Raw genomic sequence first — 20,597 nt, 5'->3', positions numbered from 1 at the left:
CTCAACATATAGAAATAAATATTCTGTCACCCACTGCAAGAAACTATTTGAGCCACTGTCCTTTTAAAAATGTGATCAGCTGTAAGTAACAACCTCATTCTAACCATTGCTTCAATTTTCTGTTTGCATGAAGAATAAACAGAAACCTCTGTGCATTACTCTTCCCAGTTTATCTAATGGGATGTTCCACTTTTATTATAGACCTGTTGGAAACCCCGCTGTAGACAGCACATTTTCAAATCAACAGCTTTGGTACAAATAAACAAGAATTTTTTTTAGTCTCATTGAGGAATTTAAACATTAATTAATTTGATACTGAAGGCCACATTAAAAACAGAAGAGTATGTTATTATACTGTTGCTGTATTAGCCCTCATTTCTAGACGTTTAATGATTAATACTGCTAATGAAGGTCTTATTTGCATTCTAACATTATCTGCAAATTTGGGAAAATTGAAGCAACTGATGTTTAAGGTTTAGAAGGGTTATGGTGCAAAAAATTGCTTCGGCCATTGAGTACACTTGGTACATTTTAAGGCTACTTTGATACAATATTTTAAAAGCCAATGAAAAAGTACATCGCCACAGTGTCAACTTTACTTATGTAAATTCAGGCATTCTGTGTTAACAGCAACAATTACACAGCAGCCTTAACATTGAAAGCATTCAAAGATGCTCCACCAACAGCAGTTGGGAATATTACTGAGCCAAGAGCAGACAGAGAAGGAAATTAATATATTTCTAATTTATTGAGCAGGATTTCAGTTGTTGTGGACAATCGTTAAAATGCTGAGTTCTGGAAACATTCTTTAAAAAAGGTTGAGAGACAAAAGGCTCTACTACCAATGGTGGGGCAAATGGATGTGAGGGGAGCAGAAGGGAGGAATTAACAAAAGGCCACAATCAGCAGCGAAGCATTGAGGAGGAGTGATAGGGATGTACGAGTTTGCAGGGATTGACTGGAGCATGGCAATAGAGGAATTTGTGGACCTGGCTGAGGATATTCAATTTGATACATTTAGAGACAAGGGTTGGTGGAGGTCAGTAAGGATGATGCGAGACTTAGGGCTGAATTTTATTAGCACACCACACATCATGGCAGCACGCTTTGAAGTTGGCAGCCTTCAGGCGCGGAACCACCGCCACTGAACCCCCGCGATATTTCGCATGGGGGCTCATTTAAATGGAGGGGGTGGAGTGGCCACCCCCAATGACGTAGAGGAGGCGGCTGCTCTGTCCCCGTCAATAGCATCCGGCGCCAGCGCGCAGACATTAGCGCCATTTTTAAAGGGCTTCAAGCCCTTAGCAATTTTTAAAGAGGTACTATTGTTCATTTTTTAAATAAAATGATGAAAAGCTGGAGGTCCTTTCCCAACGCCCCCCCCCCCCACAATGTTTTTTTTATTGGCCAATTTGACGAACATGAACTTTATTCCCACCCTGAACTTTCCACCCCAACCTCATCACATTTGCCCTTCAACCCCTTCCTACCAACCACAGCCAATAAAAATTGTTTTCCCCGCTCTCCCCACCAGTGCCTTGCCTTGGAACTCCGAATGGAGTTGCGGTGGACAGCCATAATATTAGCGTGGGATGGCCGCTGGGACCAGGCAAGTTGATTTGCATTTTTTTTAAATTGCAATATTTAAATGAAGGCACCGCCCCAAGCAGCCGGAGTTTTGGGGGGGGCGGGGGGCGGGGGGTGGGCACACTGAGGCCTCACCACCGCTGGTAAAATGTGGCAGGGCCTGCTCAGCATCAGGGGTCATGGCGGGCCACTCCCGCAAGTATTTACAGGCCTCCGCCATGACCCCCAACGTCAAGGGGCTGGTAAAATTTAGCCCTTAATGTGGGACAAAACACTAGTGGTGGTTTCGTAGAATAGGAGTAACAGTACAAAGTGTTTCTGTGGGTACCCGCATCTCCCGTGACACTGACTCCAGCCTCTCAGTTAGATACCTGCTCAGGCTGACCTAGACCATGCAGAACTCTGATATTCGGTTCAACCCAGAGCTGAAAGCTGAACTCCATCACCAAAGCCACTTATTTCCACGTCTAAAGTGTTGCCTGCTTCTGCCACTACCCCATTGCTGCAGAATTGCTTTGCTACCTCTAGATCCAAGCTTGTTCAAATTCAGCCATCCAAAAACATCCTTACACTGTCTGCTCTCCCATCACCCCTGTCATTGCTGGCCTACTTTAGCTCCTTGCCCTCCAAAATTTAAGATCTCCATTTTCAAAATCACAAGATAATTGTGGAGGAGAAAGGCATTCATCCCATCTTAATTCATCCATCCTTTAAGACCATTTACCCCTGACCCAACATCACTAAAACAGATCATCTGAACATTTTCACATTGCTGTTTGTAGGACCTTGCTGTGCATAATTGGCTGCCATGTTTCGTACAATTGTGACTGCACTTCAAAAGTACTTCACTGACTGCAAAGCTGGAGACATCCTGGAGGTAGTGAAAAGTACTATATAAAGCATGTCTTTTATTTCTCTATTAAGGGGCCTCTAACATACATATATTAAATACTGCTATTTTCTAACATGTTCAGCAGGATTTCAGTTTTTATCATGTACCACAGAACAATGTAATTGTACACAATATCCACGCAGTTCTCTGCTGAGCTGGCAGACAGCTGTCGATTTTAACAAGCTTCACATGATGCATGTATAGTTAATTCCAAACTGAACTGCGAAAACGAACCCAGTAATCAATTTCTGGATTTCACATTACATATGTTAAAGACAGGGTTGTACTGAAGGTGAAGAATTGCAAAATTGTTAAGGATGACATGATTAAAATCTAGCCCTCTTAATTCAAAGTGACTTGAAATAGTTATTTTGTGCTTTTCATAATCTCAGGGCATCCCAAAACAATTTACAGCCAATTAAATGTTTCTAAACTGTCGTAATATAAGAAACACGACAGCCTATTTGCACACAGTAAGGTTCCACAAAGAGAAATATGATAATAACCAAATCATCTGTTTTTAGTAATTTGGCTGAAGCATAAATCTGGCCAAAACACTGGGGGGAGCTCCCCTGCTCTTCTGTGAAATAGTGCAAGGGGATTATTTATGGTCACCTGAGAGGACAGATGGGGTCTCAGTTTAATGACTCATCCAAAAGATGGCACCTCTGACAGTGCAGCACTCCCTCAGTCTTCTCTCAACTGCCAGCCTAGATTATGTGCTCTAGTCTACAGAATGGGTTTTAAACCCACAACTTGTATTTACATAGCGCCTTTAGCATATTAAAATGACCCAAGGTGCTTCACAGGAGCATTATCAAACAAAACTTGGCATCATGCCACATAACGAGATATTAGGACAGGAGATCAAAAGCTTGGTCAACCAGGAAATTGTGAAGGAGCATCTTAAAGGAGGAGAGAGAGGGAGAGCGCTGGGGAGTTTAGGGAAAATATTCCAGAGTTTAGGGCCTTGGCAGCTGAAAGCACGGCCACCACTGGTGGAGCAATGGGATGATCAAGAGGCTAGAATTTGAGGGTTGTAGGGCTAGAGGAGATTACAGAGAGAGAGGCGAGGTCATGGAGGGATTTGAAAACAAGGATAAGAATTTAAAAATAGAGGCATTTATTTAGCGGGAGTCAATGTAGATCAGCAAGCACAGGGGTGATAGCTGAATGGGACTTTGTGTAAGTTAGGACACAGGAGGCAAAGGTTTGAAATAACCAAGTTTACAGAAGGTTAAAAATGGGAATTGACCAGGAGTGTGTTGGAAGACTCAAAAGTTGATAGTGCCACTGCATGAGCCACAGTTAAATTTTAAATTCCTACTAGAATATGCTACTTATATTGCTTAATTTAAATGACTTGTACATTTTAAAAGGGCAACCAAAAAACGGTAAGAAATAGGTTTGTAAGCTACTTAACATAATCAATGCCATCACTTAAAATTGATTTCCAATAACCCTGTAACTAATGGCAAAAACAAAAAGGTTTGCAGATGACACAAAGATTGGCCATGTGGTAGATAGCAAGGAGGATAGCTGTAGGCTGCAGGAAGATATTAATGGTCTGGTCAGATGGGCAGAAAAGTGGCAAATGGAATTTAATCCGGAGAAGTGTGAGATGATGCATTTGGGGACGTCAAACAAAGCAAAAGAATACACGATTAATGGGAAAATACTGAGAAGTGTAGAGGAAGTGAGCGACCTTCGAGTGAATGTCCACAAATCCCTGAAGGTAGCAGGACAGGTTGATAAGGTGGTGAAAATGGCATATTCTTTCCATTATTAGCCGAGGTATAGAATATAACAGGGAGGTTATGCTGAAACTGTATAACGCATTGGTTAGGCCACAACTTAAGTACTGTGTGCAGTTCTGGTCACCTCATTACAGAAAGGATGTAATTGCACTAAAGAGGATACAGAGGAGATTTACAAGAATGTTGCCAGGATTGGAAAGATGCAGCTATGAGGAAAGATTGGATAGGCTGGGGTTGTTCTCCTTGGAACAGAGAAGGCTGAGGGGAGATCTGATTGAAATGTACAAAATTTTGAAGGGCCTGGATAGAGTGGAGGTGAAGGGCCTATTCACCTTCGCTGAGAAGTCAGTGACGAGGGTGCATAGATTTAAAATGATTAATTTTTCTACCAGAGGGGAGATGAGGAAATCATTTTTCATTCAGAGGGTGGTGGGGGTCTGGAACTCACTGCCTGAAAAGGTTGTTGAGGCAGAGACCCTCAACTCATTCAAAAAGAATTGGGATATGCACTTCAAGTGCCGTAATCTGCAGAGCTACAGACCAAATGCTGGAAGGTGGGATTAGAATGGGTGGATTGTTTCTCGGCCGGCACAGACACGATGGGCCAAGTGGCCTCTTTCTGTGCCTTAAACTTTGTATGATTCTAATGGAAGATTGTGCTCTCCTCTCCACTAACCCGCAATCCAAACATCTGCCTAGGGGCATTTCATATAAAAGCCCAGAGTAATTCATAAAACAATTTTAACTATTTGTCCTATTTACTGCTGGAGCTAAGGGATAATTTTCCAAAGCCATGACACTGATAAGCAGTCTCTTGAATCAGAAATTGTAGCATGTACTGCACATAAATATTTGACCATTTAAAGTGAATGGTTAGAAAAATTGTGGACAGCGCGCACACATATTTCAGATATGTGCTTTCAGCAGGGATGGGAGAGGGCATATAAATAATTCATATTAAAAAGTACACAACCACATTTATTTCCATATCCTCGCACTCAAAGGCAGGAATAAAAAGCAAGCTGTTAGCTCCAACCTCTCAGTAATTTGACAAAAGTTCTGGAAAATCTGTTGACATCAATAATTAATTTGGAATGTGCACCAAACTTGTTTTGCTCTCCTGGATGACATTATGGCATACTTCAAGAAATGAACAAATCTAACTTAATGAGCCAAAACTTCTACACCAAGGAGCCAAGATTTCAAATTTTCACTTTGTGCCAATTATAACAAACAATGGAAATCTTACCAAATGATCAAATAATACAAAAATCAATAAGTTTCCCATATCTCTCCCCACTGAAGCTGTGTCCAAGAGTTCAATATCATCTTTCATTTTTTTTATTCTTTCATGGGATGCGCACATCGCTGGCAAGGCCATCCCCAATTGCCCTTGACAACTTAGTGGCTTGTTCGGCCATTTCAGAGGGCAGTTAAGAATTGCCTACATTGCTGCAGGTCTGGAGTCACATGTAGGCCAGACCAGTAATGAAGGCAGATTTGCTTCCCCAAAAGGACATTCGTGAACGAGATGGGTTTTTACAACAATCGATGATAGTTTTACGGCACCATTACAGAGATTAGCTTTCAATTCCAGATTTTTAATTATTTGAATTTAAATTCCACCAGCTGCTGTGGTGGTATTTGAACCCATGTCCTCAGGGCATTGCCTGGGCCTCTGGATTACTAGTTCTGTGACATTACCAATATGCCACCGCCTCCCCACATAACGCTAAGAATTCACCTCAAAAATTAAATCTGCATCAAGTCTCCGGTCATACACTTGAACACTGTACCCATATCAGAGAAGGTGTTAGTAACACCTCTCACACACTCCAGCACCTATACAATAAAAGCCTGTCATTTGATAAATGACCCTCTTTTATATTTTGCCTTCAATCTCTTTCAGTTTGTCATAGAGCCACAGAATGCATTCTTACCTCTGTCAATGTTATGTATAGTGCTACGGTCATCACTCCTAAAAACGTTTTTGTCACATTCTTCCCAAACTGCAAATTTGTTGAAATTAAAATGTATTTTGCTGTTTCCTAATCCACCTCATTACTATGCAACTCCTTGATCTTCTACAGGTTTATAAAATCTAAATTTGGCATCATCTGATCATTACATTCTTGTTCTCTTGCCTTTTAAACCTTAGTAATGCCCTGCACTTTAGGACTCTACTACTTCATATAAGCGTATCAATTTTAAAAATCTCTTTTGGATCAGTCCTTACACCATCTATCATATTTATTTCCACTGTTGGTTATTTACCTGGACTTCTGCTCAAGGCTTCTAGAAGGATTAACTAAATCCATGTGTACCTGAAAAACAAGAACGATCAATGCCAAGTCAACACACTTATCAGTCTGACAAAACCTAAATACTGTAGATGCTGGAAATCTGAAATAAAAACAGAAAATGCTGGAAATACTCAGCAGGTCAGGCAGCATCTGTCGAGAGAGAGAAAAAGAGTTAATGTTTCAGGGCAATGACCTTTCATCAGAACTGGGAAAAGTTAGAAATGGAATAGGTCTTAAGCAAGTGAAAGGGTGGAAGCGTAGAAAAAAAAAGGGAAGGTCTGTGATAGGGTGGAAGACAGGAGAGGTGAAATGACCAAAGAGTGTCAACACAAAAAAAAAAGAGTTGTCAGCCCTTTTGTCATTTAGACTCTCCTGTCTTTAAAGTTACTGTCTTCAGGTTCTGTTAAGATTTCAAGTTTAAAGTATAAGTGATTTCATATTGTAATGTTGTTGGTTTTGCTTTGCTTAACTCTTGTACAGTAAAGCCTTTTAGTTTAAAACGTGAAATCTTGTCGCATAATTCTTTCAGTAATAACTGGGAGTTTGAATTTCTTTTTTAAAAAGTTACTGGCTCTAACGGGATCGTAACAATTCCTTGCAGAGTGGTGTCTCAGAGCACTTAAAATGACAGGAAAACTTGGCTTCATGTAGATCTATTAAATTCAATTTTGCTTTGCTGTTATTTCTGCTGCGGTCAATTCATTTTAGACAGTAACTCCTCCAGTTTACTTATCTTTTCTAGCATTTTCATTTTTCCCCCAAAGCCTATCCCAGTATTCTTTATTTCTGCACAAATAATATCCATGAGAGCATCTGCACACTGTTTCGCCTCGTTTTTTTTTTCTATGCATCTATATCTTCTGCCTTTTAAGGATTCCCAGTAACTAAACTTCAAATTCTGTTTGATTGGTCACTTTCCTTTCATTCCACCCACCCCCCCCCTCCCACCCCATCTAGTCAACTGGAACAATGTAATGCTCCATAGGGAACTCCAGAGTTCTACCTGTACTCACATCTCTACATTGATGTTAATCCAGGGGTGGACATATATAGCAAATTATTACGTTCTGGAGCAAAAGGATTGAGACAAAAATTTTGTAAGTCCACCTTCACATGCTATTCACTTGGAAAAAAAATCATGATAGTAATAGGCATAAAACTCACTTTTTCCTTTGTACATGTGTCAGTGGCTCACCGTTTGTCTCTATTCACCTGTGTGAAATTCAAAAGAGAATTATGGATGAAGAAAGTCATTCGTGCCATCTTGATTCATCTATCCAGAAAGATCCTAACATCATGCGAGTGTATCATTAGACAATACTTGAATGCTTCAAGTATTTGACTTCTCCACTCCATCAGGAAGTTTATTCCACATGTTGATCATGCTTTGTGTGAAGAATTTACTAACAATGGTCTCAAAAGTATGCTTCTCTAGTTTGAACCATTTAATCAGTTTCTGAATCCAGCGCATTTATGTAAATTAGAAACAGTATCGGTTTCGCACTGAAGAACCGAGGTGCCTCGCTCAGTACTCCCCCCTCTGACCCCCTCATACAGAATACTTGCTCTTTGCTACCCTTTACCTATTTTTTCAATCCGTTCCTGTGGTTAACACTGAATCCCCTCAGCACTAAGTATAATTAACAGCTATGTATGGAACTTTGTCAAAAGCTCTTTGTAAAGTTGAGGTACACTACATCAGATAGCTGACTGCATTCCAATCCACCTTCTCAAAGAAGTTGGTCAAGCAGGATCTTCCTTTTCATATTCATACCAATTGCTGTTAACAAGGTTATTGTTATACAGGATATCAAGTTTTCTCCCAATAAATCAATTTCACTATTTTACATGGAATGGAAGTAAACCAATAGGTCTCTGTTTATCTGTGTCTGCTTTGTCACACTTTTGGAATATGGATACTGCATCAGTCCATTTCCAAACTTTTGGTGTCTCTCATGTCTACTGATGCCCTTACAACACTTATGCCACAGAATCTTTTTCTAGCCCTTTTCAGCACTCTGGGATAAATAGTAAATGTCTCTGGGGATTTGTTTTGAGCCTGATTCACCTGTCTAGGATTTCCAAACAACAAAGTCATTGACTTTACTTAGGAGATTTTTGTTAGAACAGGGCATATTGCTCGTCTTCCTTGTGACTACTAGGAGCAGTCATTCAAATATTTATGCTCATGCAAAATAATTCAGGATTAAATCTAATAAATATTGATAGTCAATGAACTATTTAAGACCACTCCTCCTATATTCCAATTCTCCCAGCTTGTGCAGTATCGGAAGATAATTTGATGTATACTCACATCCTTTCAATGTTTTAATTATCCCCACCATCATGGATGCCAATTCTGTTCACTCCAAGTACAATTTTGCAGGTAGGTGTATTGAATACTAAAGGATATGGGTTCAGACAACACCCCAGTTGTCGTGTTGAAGATCTATGAATCAGAGCAAGCCACCCATCCCAGTCAAGCTGTTCCAGTGCAGCTGTGACAAGGTCATCTACCCAATAATATAGACTTTCCAAGAATGGCCTATCCAGAAAAAAAAAAGGATAAATCTTAGCAAGGCCAATCATCACCAATCGGATACCTTCCGACCACTGGCAAAATGATATAAAGAGACACTAAGCAACACCTACTTACCAACAATCTGTTCAGTGACATCAGGTCAGATTGCACCAGAACCACTAAGCTCCAGATGGCTCAGTTTGAATTCAGACAAGGATGCAAATGCTGAATACCAGAGGAAAGGCAAGACTAACTGCCCTGAACATCAAGATAATAGTCAGCTAAGTATGGTATCAATGAGCTATAGCAAAATTGAGGTCAATGAGGGCAGTGGGGAAACGCTCCATAGCTGAAGACACATCTGAGACAGGAAAATGATTCCTGGGGGGAAAAAATGACCTCAGCATCTTCAGCTGCTTCCTCAATGACCTTCCTCTGTCAAAAGGCCAGTAATGGGGCTATTCATTAGCACCTCTACAGCATTCAACTCCATGCATGACTCTTCCAATAATGAAGCAACTCATGACAGCTGGGTTCAGACGGACACATGATGGATAACACTGATACCACACAAGTGCCAGGCAATGACCAATCAACTCCCACTAACCTTCAGTGGCACCACCAGTGCCAAGTTCCAGCAACCAGAAGTTTAAATAGATCAGCTATCTGAACACTATGGCTACAACAGCAATGCTGAGGTTGTGTATTCTATGACACGTAACTCAACCCCTGACCCATCAAAGCTTTATCATCTACAAAATTCAAGTCAAGAATGCTCACACTCACCTGGATGTTGCAATACTCAAGAAGCTCACTACCTTACAAAACAAAGCAGTCTGCAGATTGATAGTCCTGCCTCATGACTCAATGTACAGCCCCTCTACCACAGGCACATGTGACAGCAGTATGTATAATTACTGCAACAGCTCACTAAATCCCGCAACAGAGAAGGACAAGGGCAGCAAATTAAAGTGAACACCATCACTTCCAAATTCACTTCCAAGTGATACACCATTCTGGCCTATTGCTGTTCCTTCATCATTACTGGGCCAAATATCCTGAAATTCACCATCTAAAACCACCACCAATGGCAGCAGTACCACCACCACCACAAGGACTGCAGCAGTTCTCTGAGGAATGAGGGATGGGCAATAAATGCAGCTATGCCAACATCCTGAAAACAAATAACAGAAATAGCCGGCAACACGATCTGCTAGATGTAAAAGTAGAAAAATGGGGTGCCGTGTGTATTTCGGCACAGAAAAACAGAAAAAGAGGATGGAGAAAAATGTACTGCAATGGGCAGGTACACTTTGTGAAGCTCAATACACCACAGCCAAAACATTTCAGTTGACAGCCCCTTATCAGCGATACTAACATTCCTCAGCATATTCCCATGTTTAGCAATCCACATCTGCTATACACAGTGCATGCAAAATTAAGGCATGTTTTAATCTGTAAATCCCAGTGTAATTCACAACATATTCCCACATGCAGCAATCCAGATCTGCTACACCATGCTTGCAAAAATAAGGCTTATTTTGATCTATAGATCAGAGAACATCTGGAGCTACAGAGAAGCCCAGGCTGAACACTCGTGAGCTGACATGAAGTGTCTAGTGTGTGTTCTGGTAATCAGCCTGTTCCTCATCTCCTTTCCCACTTCTGTCTTGTCCCAGTCCTTGAAGAGTGGAGAATCGGGTATCAAGCTATGCGGTCAGGAGTTCATCCGAGCCGTGATCTATACCAGTGGGGGGGTCTCGCTGGAAGAGGCTTCTCGATAACCAAAACGGTCCCTTGCAGACCTCAGCTGATAAAGACTACTTCAAGGAGATGGACAGCATGAGGGAGGTTAGAGTCCCTCTCGGGGTTAGAGTCCCCAGAAGTTTGAGGGAGGTTAGAGTCCCCCTCGGGGTTCGAGGCCCCATCTGAATGTTTTAGTGAAATTTCAAGTGAGTAAAAACAAGTTACTGTGTCTTTTGATTCGAATGTGTGAATGTTGGAAGCTTCCATGAATGTGGGATGTGCAGCTTGTGTTCTGTAGAACCGAACCGACTGTCATTAACTCTTTGTTGTCTGGCCTTAATGATGAAATAATGAGTCTGTTACTTTTTCTATTTTTACAGGTGTATATTTTGTGGGAACCTGGAGTCATGTTTTGGTTGTGAATTAGTTGAACCGTGTGTGTTCCTTGACATCGGGACAGGGAATTTGAAAGAGATTTGGTATTTTGAATTCATAACCCATTACAGGAATCAATTTTCTAACTTGTTTGGAATTGAATGAGTGTGAAAAGTGATTGTTGAGTGTATTCATTTCAATTTAAGATTGTGCATCCAGTAATGGGATATAAAATTGAATTATATTTTAAGTTAAAGTTTTAATTTTATTTTAAAAGTTGGTTTTGCAACTGTGAAGAGACAATGAACAATTTTGTAAGAGATAAGCTTCAGCCTTGAAGGTCTGAAGATGTTTGGCAGAAATCCAATTTGAAGTTTAAAACACTGCGTTAATTGGAGTTCCAGTTTCAAATCTGTTCTTGTTTTTTTGGAGTTTAAATTAAAGACATGTTTTACTGACTGCATTTAAGTAGCAAATGACAGGAATTGGATATTGGTTTAAGGGAGAGAAGGAAAAACAAAGGAGATATAGGAAAGATTCTGTCTGTTTAAAGTTTATTTAAGAAGCTGGTGTTAAATCTTTTGTTATAAGAATGTTAAATAACTTCTTCTTTAGCTATTGGTTTTATTACAGGCATTTGAAAAGGCGCCTGAAGAAAGAAGAAAAATGACGTAATTTACCATCTTATAAAAAAGCATGTGCTATTCTGTTCTGTGTGCAGTTGTGTTAAGTATTATAAATTAATAAGTCTGATTAGAAACCTCTTACAAAAGATACTAAAAATTTGGAAACAATTGGAGTTTAATCTAAAATGCTGTCTTTCCTGATGGAGATGCTTTCCTTTGATGTTGATAATATTACAAATGATTTTGTTGTTTTCAAACCCTAAGGATACCAAAAGGATTGGAAAAAAGATTAAAATGGAGTGTAGTTCTTTTCAATCAGAAAAAGTTATGTAAAGTGACGCAGCTGAGAATGTTTTGCTCCGCCCCCTTGGAGACAGACAAATAAATTAACTCTGCTGCAGCATTGCTGAGAGTAAAATTTATATATAATGGACATTATTAAATCTTAAATTTCTAAATTGACAGACAGAATTGGACAAATTAACCCATTGGGCTCAGGGGCAGAGCCACAATGGATTCTTTGTGTTTTTTTTTTAAGCAGGTGACGGCAGGTTCCAAGGCCACATGAGAACTGATGCCACAGCAAGAAATCCAGCAGCTTTAAGAATTTAAAAACTTAATTGCAGACATCAAATGTCAGAGCATCTTTATCAATGTAACAAATGCAATATCACCAAGTCTGGGCATAAGAAATTTGGATCAATAAACACAATTTAATTGATATGAGTAGTCATTTAAAGCACTCAAAGGGAAATTTATCTGATATTTAAGAGGACAATCAAAGTTTTAGAAAATAAAAAACAAAACAGTCTAAGTGGTTTGCTGTGTTGGATATTAGCAATGGGTTCTGGTCCATACTGCTGGCACAAGAGTGTCAATATAAATTTGCATTTACGTTCCAGGGACAACAGGACGTGTCTCCCCCAGGGATTTCATAATAGTCCATCAATATTCCACCAGCGGTTGGCAAAAGGGTTAAATCCTTTCTCCCAATCAGAATGTTTGATCCAATATGTGGATGACCTACTGGAGGACCTCCTTCAACTCCTTTGGAAGGTTGGAGTGAAAGTTAACCCAAAAAAGGCACAGATATTGAAAGAAGAGGTTTATTATTTGGGAATAGTGATAACACAGGGAAAGCATGAGACAGAGCAGATGAGAGTACAGAAAATCCTCAAACTCCCCTTACCACAAGATACTAAGGCTCTGAGATCATTTTTGGGCCTCGTTGGGTATCGCAGGAACCTGACTGATTGATTTGCCTTAAAGCCAGCCCCTTTATATAATCTCCTGAAAAAAACTACTATGTGCCTGGCGGACAATTTAATCTGCTGAGTATTTCCAGCATTTGTTGTTTTTGTTTTGGATTTCCAGCATCTGCAGTATTTTGCTTTTATTTTAGAGGACAATTTAATCTACCAGGTGTGTCAGGTTTTGACAGCAAAGGCCCTCCAGGGACCTTTTGTGTCAAAATCATTGGGGGGTGTACAAGGGAAGGAGCCAGCAATCAAACCAGCTCTCAAAATTTATTAAATGGACAACAAGCTCCAATCACCACAGTTAACCCCACATCCAAATTACTAACAAGTAAGGTTACGACCCAGCAGCCACAAGTGATTGGTCCCCCTTGCCCTGCCTTGACTGCAGGACCAGAAAATGGACTTGCGATAATAAAAACTAATAAAATTGTATATGATAATATAAAGCTCGAGTCGGTACCGGTAATATTGAATATCTCAGATATCCAGCTACCTGACTGGTGCCCTGAGAAGACCCGAGAGTTGTACAAGATATTACTGTAACAGTCTTGCTAAGACAAGAATTTGGTGATGAGGGAATAATAAAGGGAAAGAGACGTAAACATAGTTTAGTGAATGACGCAGCCACAGTCTTTAATACAGGAACTTCAATTGTCAATACTATAGATTTGGAAAATGTGGACCAGAAGGTTAGAACTCTTAGTCAGCTAATAAAGGATATTTTGAAAAAGGAACAAAATGCACAGAAGTGGTGTAGCTAAAGTAGGAAAGGATCTGATGAATACGGTGACAGGAAGGGTGATGAGACTGCCAAGGTATGTCGTAGCAGGTAGTGAGGAAGTAGGACCCATGAGAGAAAGGGTTAAAGATTTGTGAAGGAGCTGTGCAGGCAAATGTATGAGCTGAGGCAGGAGATTCTATAGAAACAGACATGAAAGAGGAACAGACAAAGGTGCCTGTTGTGGGAGACAAAGTAATGGTAAAGGGAAGGGCCGATGGAAACACTGGTCCCAACTGAAGGTATATAAAGATACCAGTTGGAGGACTTAGCTAGTCACATGAATGATAAAATTACCAGGTGCCAACTCAGAAAACGTAAGGTATGGAAAGGTCAGGAGCTATGAGTATTGAAGTAGTGTTGGGAATACCTGTAATTCCGAGAGATAAGTTAGGGATGCAATTATATGAAGTAGAAAATATAGGGGTGATAAGGGGAAAAGATTACATAAAATACTATGATATTTTACCCTACGTTATGGAAATTGGAAAAGAGGTGGTTGGAACAACATTGTCTGAGTGTAGTCTGGAAAACCAGGTGGTCATATGTCCTCATCCTAGATATATGTAGACTAGGAAAGCATTGTCAGAGTTAACCCATGTGGCCTATATGGGAAAGGGGAGATATTGTTTAACCACCACAGCGAAGGAGTACCAGTATGGACATAACCGGACTTGTCCGTTGAGCAACAGTACATTTTGTTACAACCCACAAATACCAATCAGAGTAGGGAAGATGGAGTTGGTAGATATACATAAACGAAAGACAGAAACAAAACCTGTGACAGAAAGTATTAAGGAGGGTTTGACAGATTACCACCGGGAATATGAATATACTATTCAGCTATTGCCCACACGCTTGGGTAAAGAGAGAAAGCAGCAAGAAGCCATTGCTGTAGTGCACTACAACCCAGAACAACGGTCGAAGAAGCTACAAGATGAGATGGACGAGATAAACAATTCTACCTGGTGGGAGGACTTATGGAACTGGGGGTCAAACGTGCAGATACACCCCTGGTTTAGAATTATCTCCCATGTCCTGATAGTGGTTTTGGGTATCATGGTGCTATATGTGACATACTTAAGAAATTAATTAGGCAATGTGAGAGGATGTATGAACACAGGATGGACAGCTACCCGAAAGGCAATCAGTATTCGAACTGGCTCTATAAAAGATAGACAATTAGTTATGCCACACAAGGGTGATTGTATAACCTATTCGTATATACTTAAAATGAATTAATGAATGATCAACATGCTCTAAGAATGAAATTGCGGCTGTATTATGTTCACACAATTGATTGATTATGTAATGGTGATGATTTAATTTCTCACGGGTATGATCAGGATGGCGCAGATGTGGTTTGCACCAGAATTTTCCATCATGGCAGGGAGGGTTGCCGCACAGTGCCTGCTCTGCCAACGCCATAACCTGGGAAAGACACCTTCAGTGACTGCAGCGGTGGGCCCACAGCCGTGGGGCCCTTTTGTGCATTCACAAATGGACTTTATACAAATGCCTAAATGTATGGGATACAGCTATGTGTTGCTATTACTGTAGCCAAGTTACTGTTACATGAATATGTGCCTAGGTTTGGAATCCCTGAAATCATATCTAGCGACAACGGCCCTTGACTTCTTGCGGGCGGCACAAGGCGGGGGACTGTGCAGCTATTAATGAGACATGTTGCTTCTACTTTAACGAGGATCAGAGGATTGAGACGGATGTACATTCCATTCAGGACCAGATGCGCCTCCTCCACTCAGTGGCTCAGGAAAAGCCCTTTGACTGGTGGGGGTGGCTTCCCGACATCGGCGGGTGATTTGGGAACCTTTTCAGAACTTCTCAAATACCTTGTCGTGGGTCTTGCCCTGCTCATCATCCTGTAGATTGTCATCCAACGCTTCCTCTGTTGCATCCGCTCCGTTTGCCGGTCACAGAACCTCCAGGGTCCTGGTGACAGTCCAACAACCCATCTCCTCCCTCTCCTCAGGAACCAGGACCCCACTAAGAATGAAGCCCAGCGACTAGCAGACATAGAACTTGAGTGAGGACTGGGGATTGCCCTTTCAGGACAAAAGGGGGGAAATGTGGAATCTAGGGTGAGCCATCCTAGGACAAGGGGTGTGGGTTTGGCTAGTCATCATGTTTATACATTAACTGTTCCTTAGGATTGTACTAGGCATGGGAGTTGAGACAAGATGAGTGTTGCTGAAATAGAATGTACTTTTCTGTCTCGCGCTGTGGACTGCAGTATCCGCTGCAAGGCCAATGGTGAGATAGATATGTAAATGAAGGATTGAAATAATGCTGTATCCCATTCGTTTAGGGCAAATGCTCAACTGCAGTAGCATTGGTGTCTTTGAATGCAAATTAAGGATTGAAATTATTATTGTAAGACTACTGGTTACAGAATACTAGAAGTGCCACTGTTTTGCGGAAACTCTTTAGAACAATACAGTGAGCCCCACTGTGGGCCGCGCGTGGCTGTTCTCCTTGTGCACAAGTCAATAAAAGTCGGTTGCGAGTATTCCCCGTGCCAAGTCTGTTTATTTTACACCAGTGCAATTTGTTATTTCTTGGGAAATCTGAGATTTACAAGCATATAAGCTACTGGACTTCCTACTATGAAGTACACAACATAGGCAGTGAGGCCTTAGGCGAATGCTTTCTCTGTAGCATTCCATGTAGGATCATGTCAACTTTTCTAGGAGAAAGAATGCAGAAAAATAATTCTCCCTTGGCAAAGTGGTATTTTTTAGCATGGCTCTACTTCAAACAGCAAGAGATGTTGTCCAGATATCACTCATCACCTTCTTTCCTTTTATGCTGGCATTGTTGTTGTCACTTGGAAACAATGCTCCATTGTAATTATCCACTCAACGCAACAGTGAAGGTTTCTAGTGTAGGTTCTATCATATGTCTCATTTCCTACAACAAAAATCAGTCCTCTGCACTGGCACAGCTTGCCACTGGGACAGTTACCTGGCTATCCTAAAGTTCCGCCATTGATTTAGCCTCCTTCCAGAGTTGCCAGATCCTGATGTCACGGGTTGAGTGTAGGGTTGTGTTCCTAAGTATGATTTATATCCCCTTTCCTAACTATCAATCACAAGGCTAACTCCAAAAAGAAAATAAATTATCACTAACAAATTTAACTTTGCACAAAACGCCACCACATTTTTCCAATTTCAGCTCCAGCTGTGTGCAATGCCATTGAAGCCACTCCCATAATGACACTTGAAACTTGAATCCAAACACCTGAGATTCAAAACAATATCTGTCAGGGTGACTACTCCTCTGACTTGGCCTTGACTCGGCACCTCTTCAAGAAGGAACAGAATCTCATAATACAGGCAGCTGTATAGGTGTTGTGGGTGGAAATCCACATCAGAACAATCAATCAATCAGTACTATTGAGATTTTCCTCTCTTTTTCCAGAACTGCAGCTGACATTAGACGTCAGTCACTTTGGGACAGGGTGGGGAGGTGTAGGTGGCAGTGAACAGTACTGTGTCATGTGATTTCAAATCAAGTTTTTTGTTACTAAACATTAAAAGGCAATAACACCAACCCCCACCCACCCCGACCCCAGTATCCATTATGAAGCTGGCACACACTTTGGAGCTCAGATGACAGTAATAAACTTTCTGTACATTGCTTGTGTAATTTATTATAGCTAAACCATTTGAAGGGTTGTTGTTTTAACATATGCCAAGACATTGGTTGTCTTACACTGTTTCACACAGAAATACGAAGGGGGTTAGGCTGCAAAATATATCCTCCTCAAAATAGTGTGCATGACATTTCTATGCAATACCCACTTAAGTAATTATCATTGTATTAAAATTTCATGTCCGTACAAATTTGGATTGTATCTGGAGACAGCATATAAGCTACAGTGAATTATTATAGGATTGTCACTATTAGAGGAAGGGAAATATGAATTGTAGATAACAAATTACACATGAGAACAGTAGCAGGCTATGTTGTGGGAATAGTAATCCAGAGGCCTGGACTAATGATCCAGAAACAGGAGTTCAAATTACATCCCCTTCCCCCACATCCCAGTCACATGGCAACTGGGGAATTTAAATTCAGCTAATCTGGAATAAAATTAGAATTAGAATTAGAACATTACAGCGCAGTACAGGCCCTTCGGCCCTCGATGTTGCGCCAACCTGTGAAACCATCTGACCTACACTATTCCATTTTCATCCATATGTCTATCCAATGACCACTTAAATGCCCTTAAAGTTGGCGAATCTACTACTGCTGCAGGCAGGGCGTTCCACGCCCTTACTACTCTCTGAGTAAAGAAACTACTTCTCACATCTGTCCTATATCTATCACCCCTCAACTTGAAGCTATGTCCCCTCGTGTTTGCCATCACCATCCGAGGAAAAAGACGCTCACTATCCACCCTATCTAACCCTCTGATTATCTTATATGTCTCTATTAAGTCACCTCTAACGAAAACAACCTCAAGTCCCTCAGCCTTTCCTCGTAAGACCTTCCCTCCATACCAGGCAACATCCTAGTAAATCTCCTCTGCACCCTTTCCATAGCTTCCACATCCTTCCTATAATGCGGTGACCAGAACTGCACGCCATACTCCAGGTGCGGTCTCACCAGAGTTTTGTACAGCTGCAGCATGACCTCGTGGGTCCAAAACTCGATCCCCCTACTAATAAAAGCTAACACACCATATGCCTTCTTAACAGCCCTATTAACCTGGGTAGCAACTTTCAGGGATTTATGCACCTGGACACCAAGATCTCTCTGTTCATCTACACTACCAAGAATCTTCCCATTAGCCCAGTACTCTGCATTCCCGTTACTCCTTCCAAAGTGTATCACCTCACACTTTTCCGCATTAAACTCCATTTGCCATCTCTCAGCCCAGCTCTGCAGCCTATCTATGTCCCTCTGTACCCTACAACATCCTTCAGCACTATCCACAACTCCACCGACCTTTGTGTCATCTGCAAATTTACTAACCCACCCTTCTACACCCTCTTCCAGGTCATTTATAAAAATGACAAACAGCAATGGCCCCAAAACAGATCCTTGCGGTACACCACTAGTAACTAAACTCCAGGATGAACATTTGCCATCAACCACCACCCTCTGTCTTCTTTCAGCTAGCCAATTTCTGATCCAAAGCTCTAAATCACCTTCAACCCCATACTTCCGTATTTTCTGCAATAGCCTACCGTGGGGAACCTTATCAAACGCCTTACTGAAATCCATATACACCACATCCACGGCTTTACCCTCATCCACCTGTTTGGTCACCTTCTCGAAAAACTCAATAAGGTTTGTGAGGCACGACCTACCCGTCACAAAACCGTGCTGACTATCGCAAATGAACTTATTCTTTTCAAGATGATTATAAATCCTGTCTCTTATAAACTTTTCCAACATTTTACCCACAACCGAAGTAAGGCTCACAGGTCTATAATTACCAGGGCTGTCTCTACTCCCCTTCTTGAACAAGGGGACAACATTTGCTTTCCTCCAGTCTTCCGGCACTATTCCTGTCGACAATGACGACATAAAGATCAAGGACAAAGGCTCTGCAATCTCCTCCCTGGCTTCCCAGAGAATCCTAGGATAAATCCCATCTGGCCCAGGGGACTTATCTATTTTCACACTTTCCAAAATTGATAACACCTCCTCCTTGTGAACCTCAATCCCATCTAGTCTAGTAGCCTGAATCTCAGTATTCTCCTCAACAACATTTTCTTTCTCTACTGTAAATACTGACGCAAAATATTCATTTAACACTTCCCCTATCTCCTCTGATTCCACACACAACTTCCCACTACAATCCTTGATTGGCCCTAATCTAACTCTAGTCATTCTTTTATTCCTGATATACCTATAGAAAGCCTTAGGGTTTTCTCTGATCCTATCCGCCAATGACTTCTCGTGTCCTCTCCTTGCTCTTCTTAGCTCTCCCTTTAGATCCTTCCTGGCTAGCTTGTAGCTCTCAAACGCCCTAACGGAGCCTTCACGTCTCATTCTAACATAAGCCTTCTTCTTCCTCTTGACAAGCGCTTCAACTTCTTTAGTAAACCACGTCTCCCTCGCTTGACAACTTCCTCCCTGCCTCACAGGTACATACTTATCAAGTAAAAAGCTAGTGGTATCAGTAATGGTGACCATGCAACTACCAGATTGTCATAAAAACCCATCTGGTTCACTAAGGTCCTTTAGGGAAGGTAATCTGCCATCCTTACTTTGGTGTTGTATTGCGCTATGACTCTTACCCAGTCTAGCCTACATGTGACTCCAGACCCACAGCAATATGGTTGACTCTTAACCGCTCTCTGAAATGGCTTAGCAAGCCTTTCAGTTCACCACCACCTTCTCAAGGGCAATTAGGGATGGGCAATAAATGCTGGCTTTGCCAAGATGCCCACATCCTGTGACTGAATAAAACAATAAGCATATTCACTCATGATAGCATATTGATTTTAAGTACAGTCTTTCCTATTGTAGAATTTGTAAGGGGAATAGATAGGCGTTTCTGTGGTCGCAAAAGAGACTCCAGGATGGTATGTTGCCTCCTGGTGCTAGGTTAAGGATGTCTCAGAGTGGTTACAGGACATTTTGAAGGGGGAGGGTGAACAGCCAGTGGTCGTGGTACACATTGGTACAAATGGTGTAGGTAAAAAAAAGGTTGAGGTCCTAAAAGCAGAATATAGTGAGTTAGGAAGTAAGTTGAAAAGTAGAACCTCAAAGGTA

At 41.2% G+C, this 20,597-nt stretch overlaps 1 protein-coding gene across 5 annotated transcripts in view; it reads right to left on the bottom strand.

Annotated features, from left to right (window-relative positions):
* Positions 1 to 20,597, bottom strand: part of LOC137379654 (protein FAM118A-like) — a 117,648-nt gene that overhangs the window by 92,990 nt on the left and 4,061 nt on the right. For all 5 annotated transcript variants that reach the window (XR_010976878.1, XM_068050797.1, XM_068050798.1 and 2 more), the window contains exons 2-3: positions 7,704 to 7,751; positions 6,511 to 6,560 (exon numbers count right to left, since the gene is read on the bottom strand). Coding sequence is in view for 4 of the 5 variants with exons in the window: in XM_068050797.1 (XP_067906898.1) it covers positions 6,511 to 6,554 (44 nt within the window). In the remaining variant the exon portion in view is untranslated. The remainder of the gene's footprint in view (positions 1 to 6,510; positions 6,561 to 7,703; positions 7,752 to 20,597) is intronic.

The sequence above is a fragment of the Heterodontus francisci genome, chromosome 18 (genome assembly GCF_036365525.1).
Source record: "Heterodontus francisci isolate sHetFra1 chromosome 18, sHetFra1.hap1, whole genome shotgun sequence".
Lineage (NCBI taxonomy): Eukaryota > Metazoa > Chordata > Chondrichthyes > Heterodontiformes > Heterodontidae > Heterodontus > Heterodontus francisci.
This window is presented reverse-complemented; position numbering and strand designations above follow the sequence as displayed.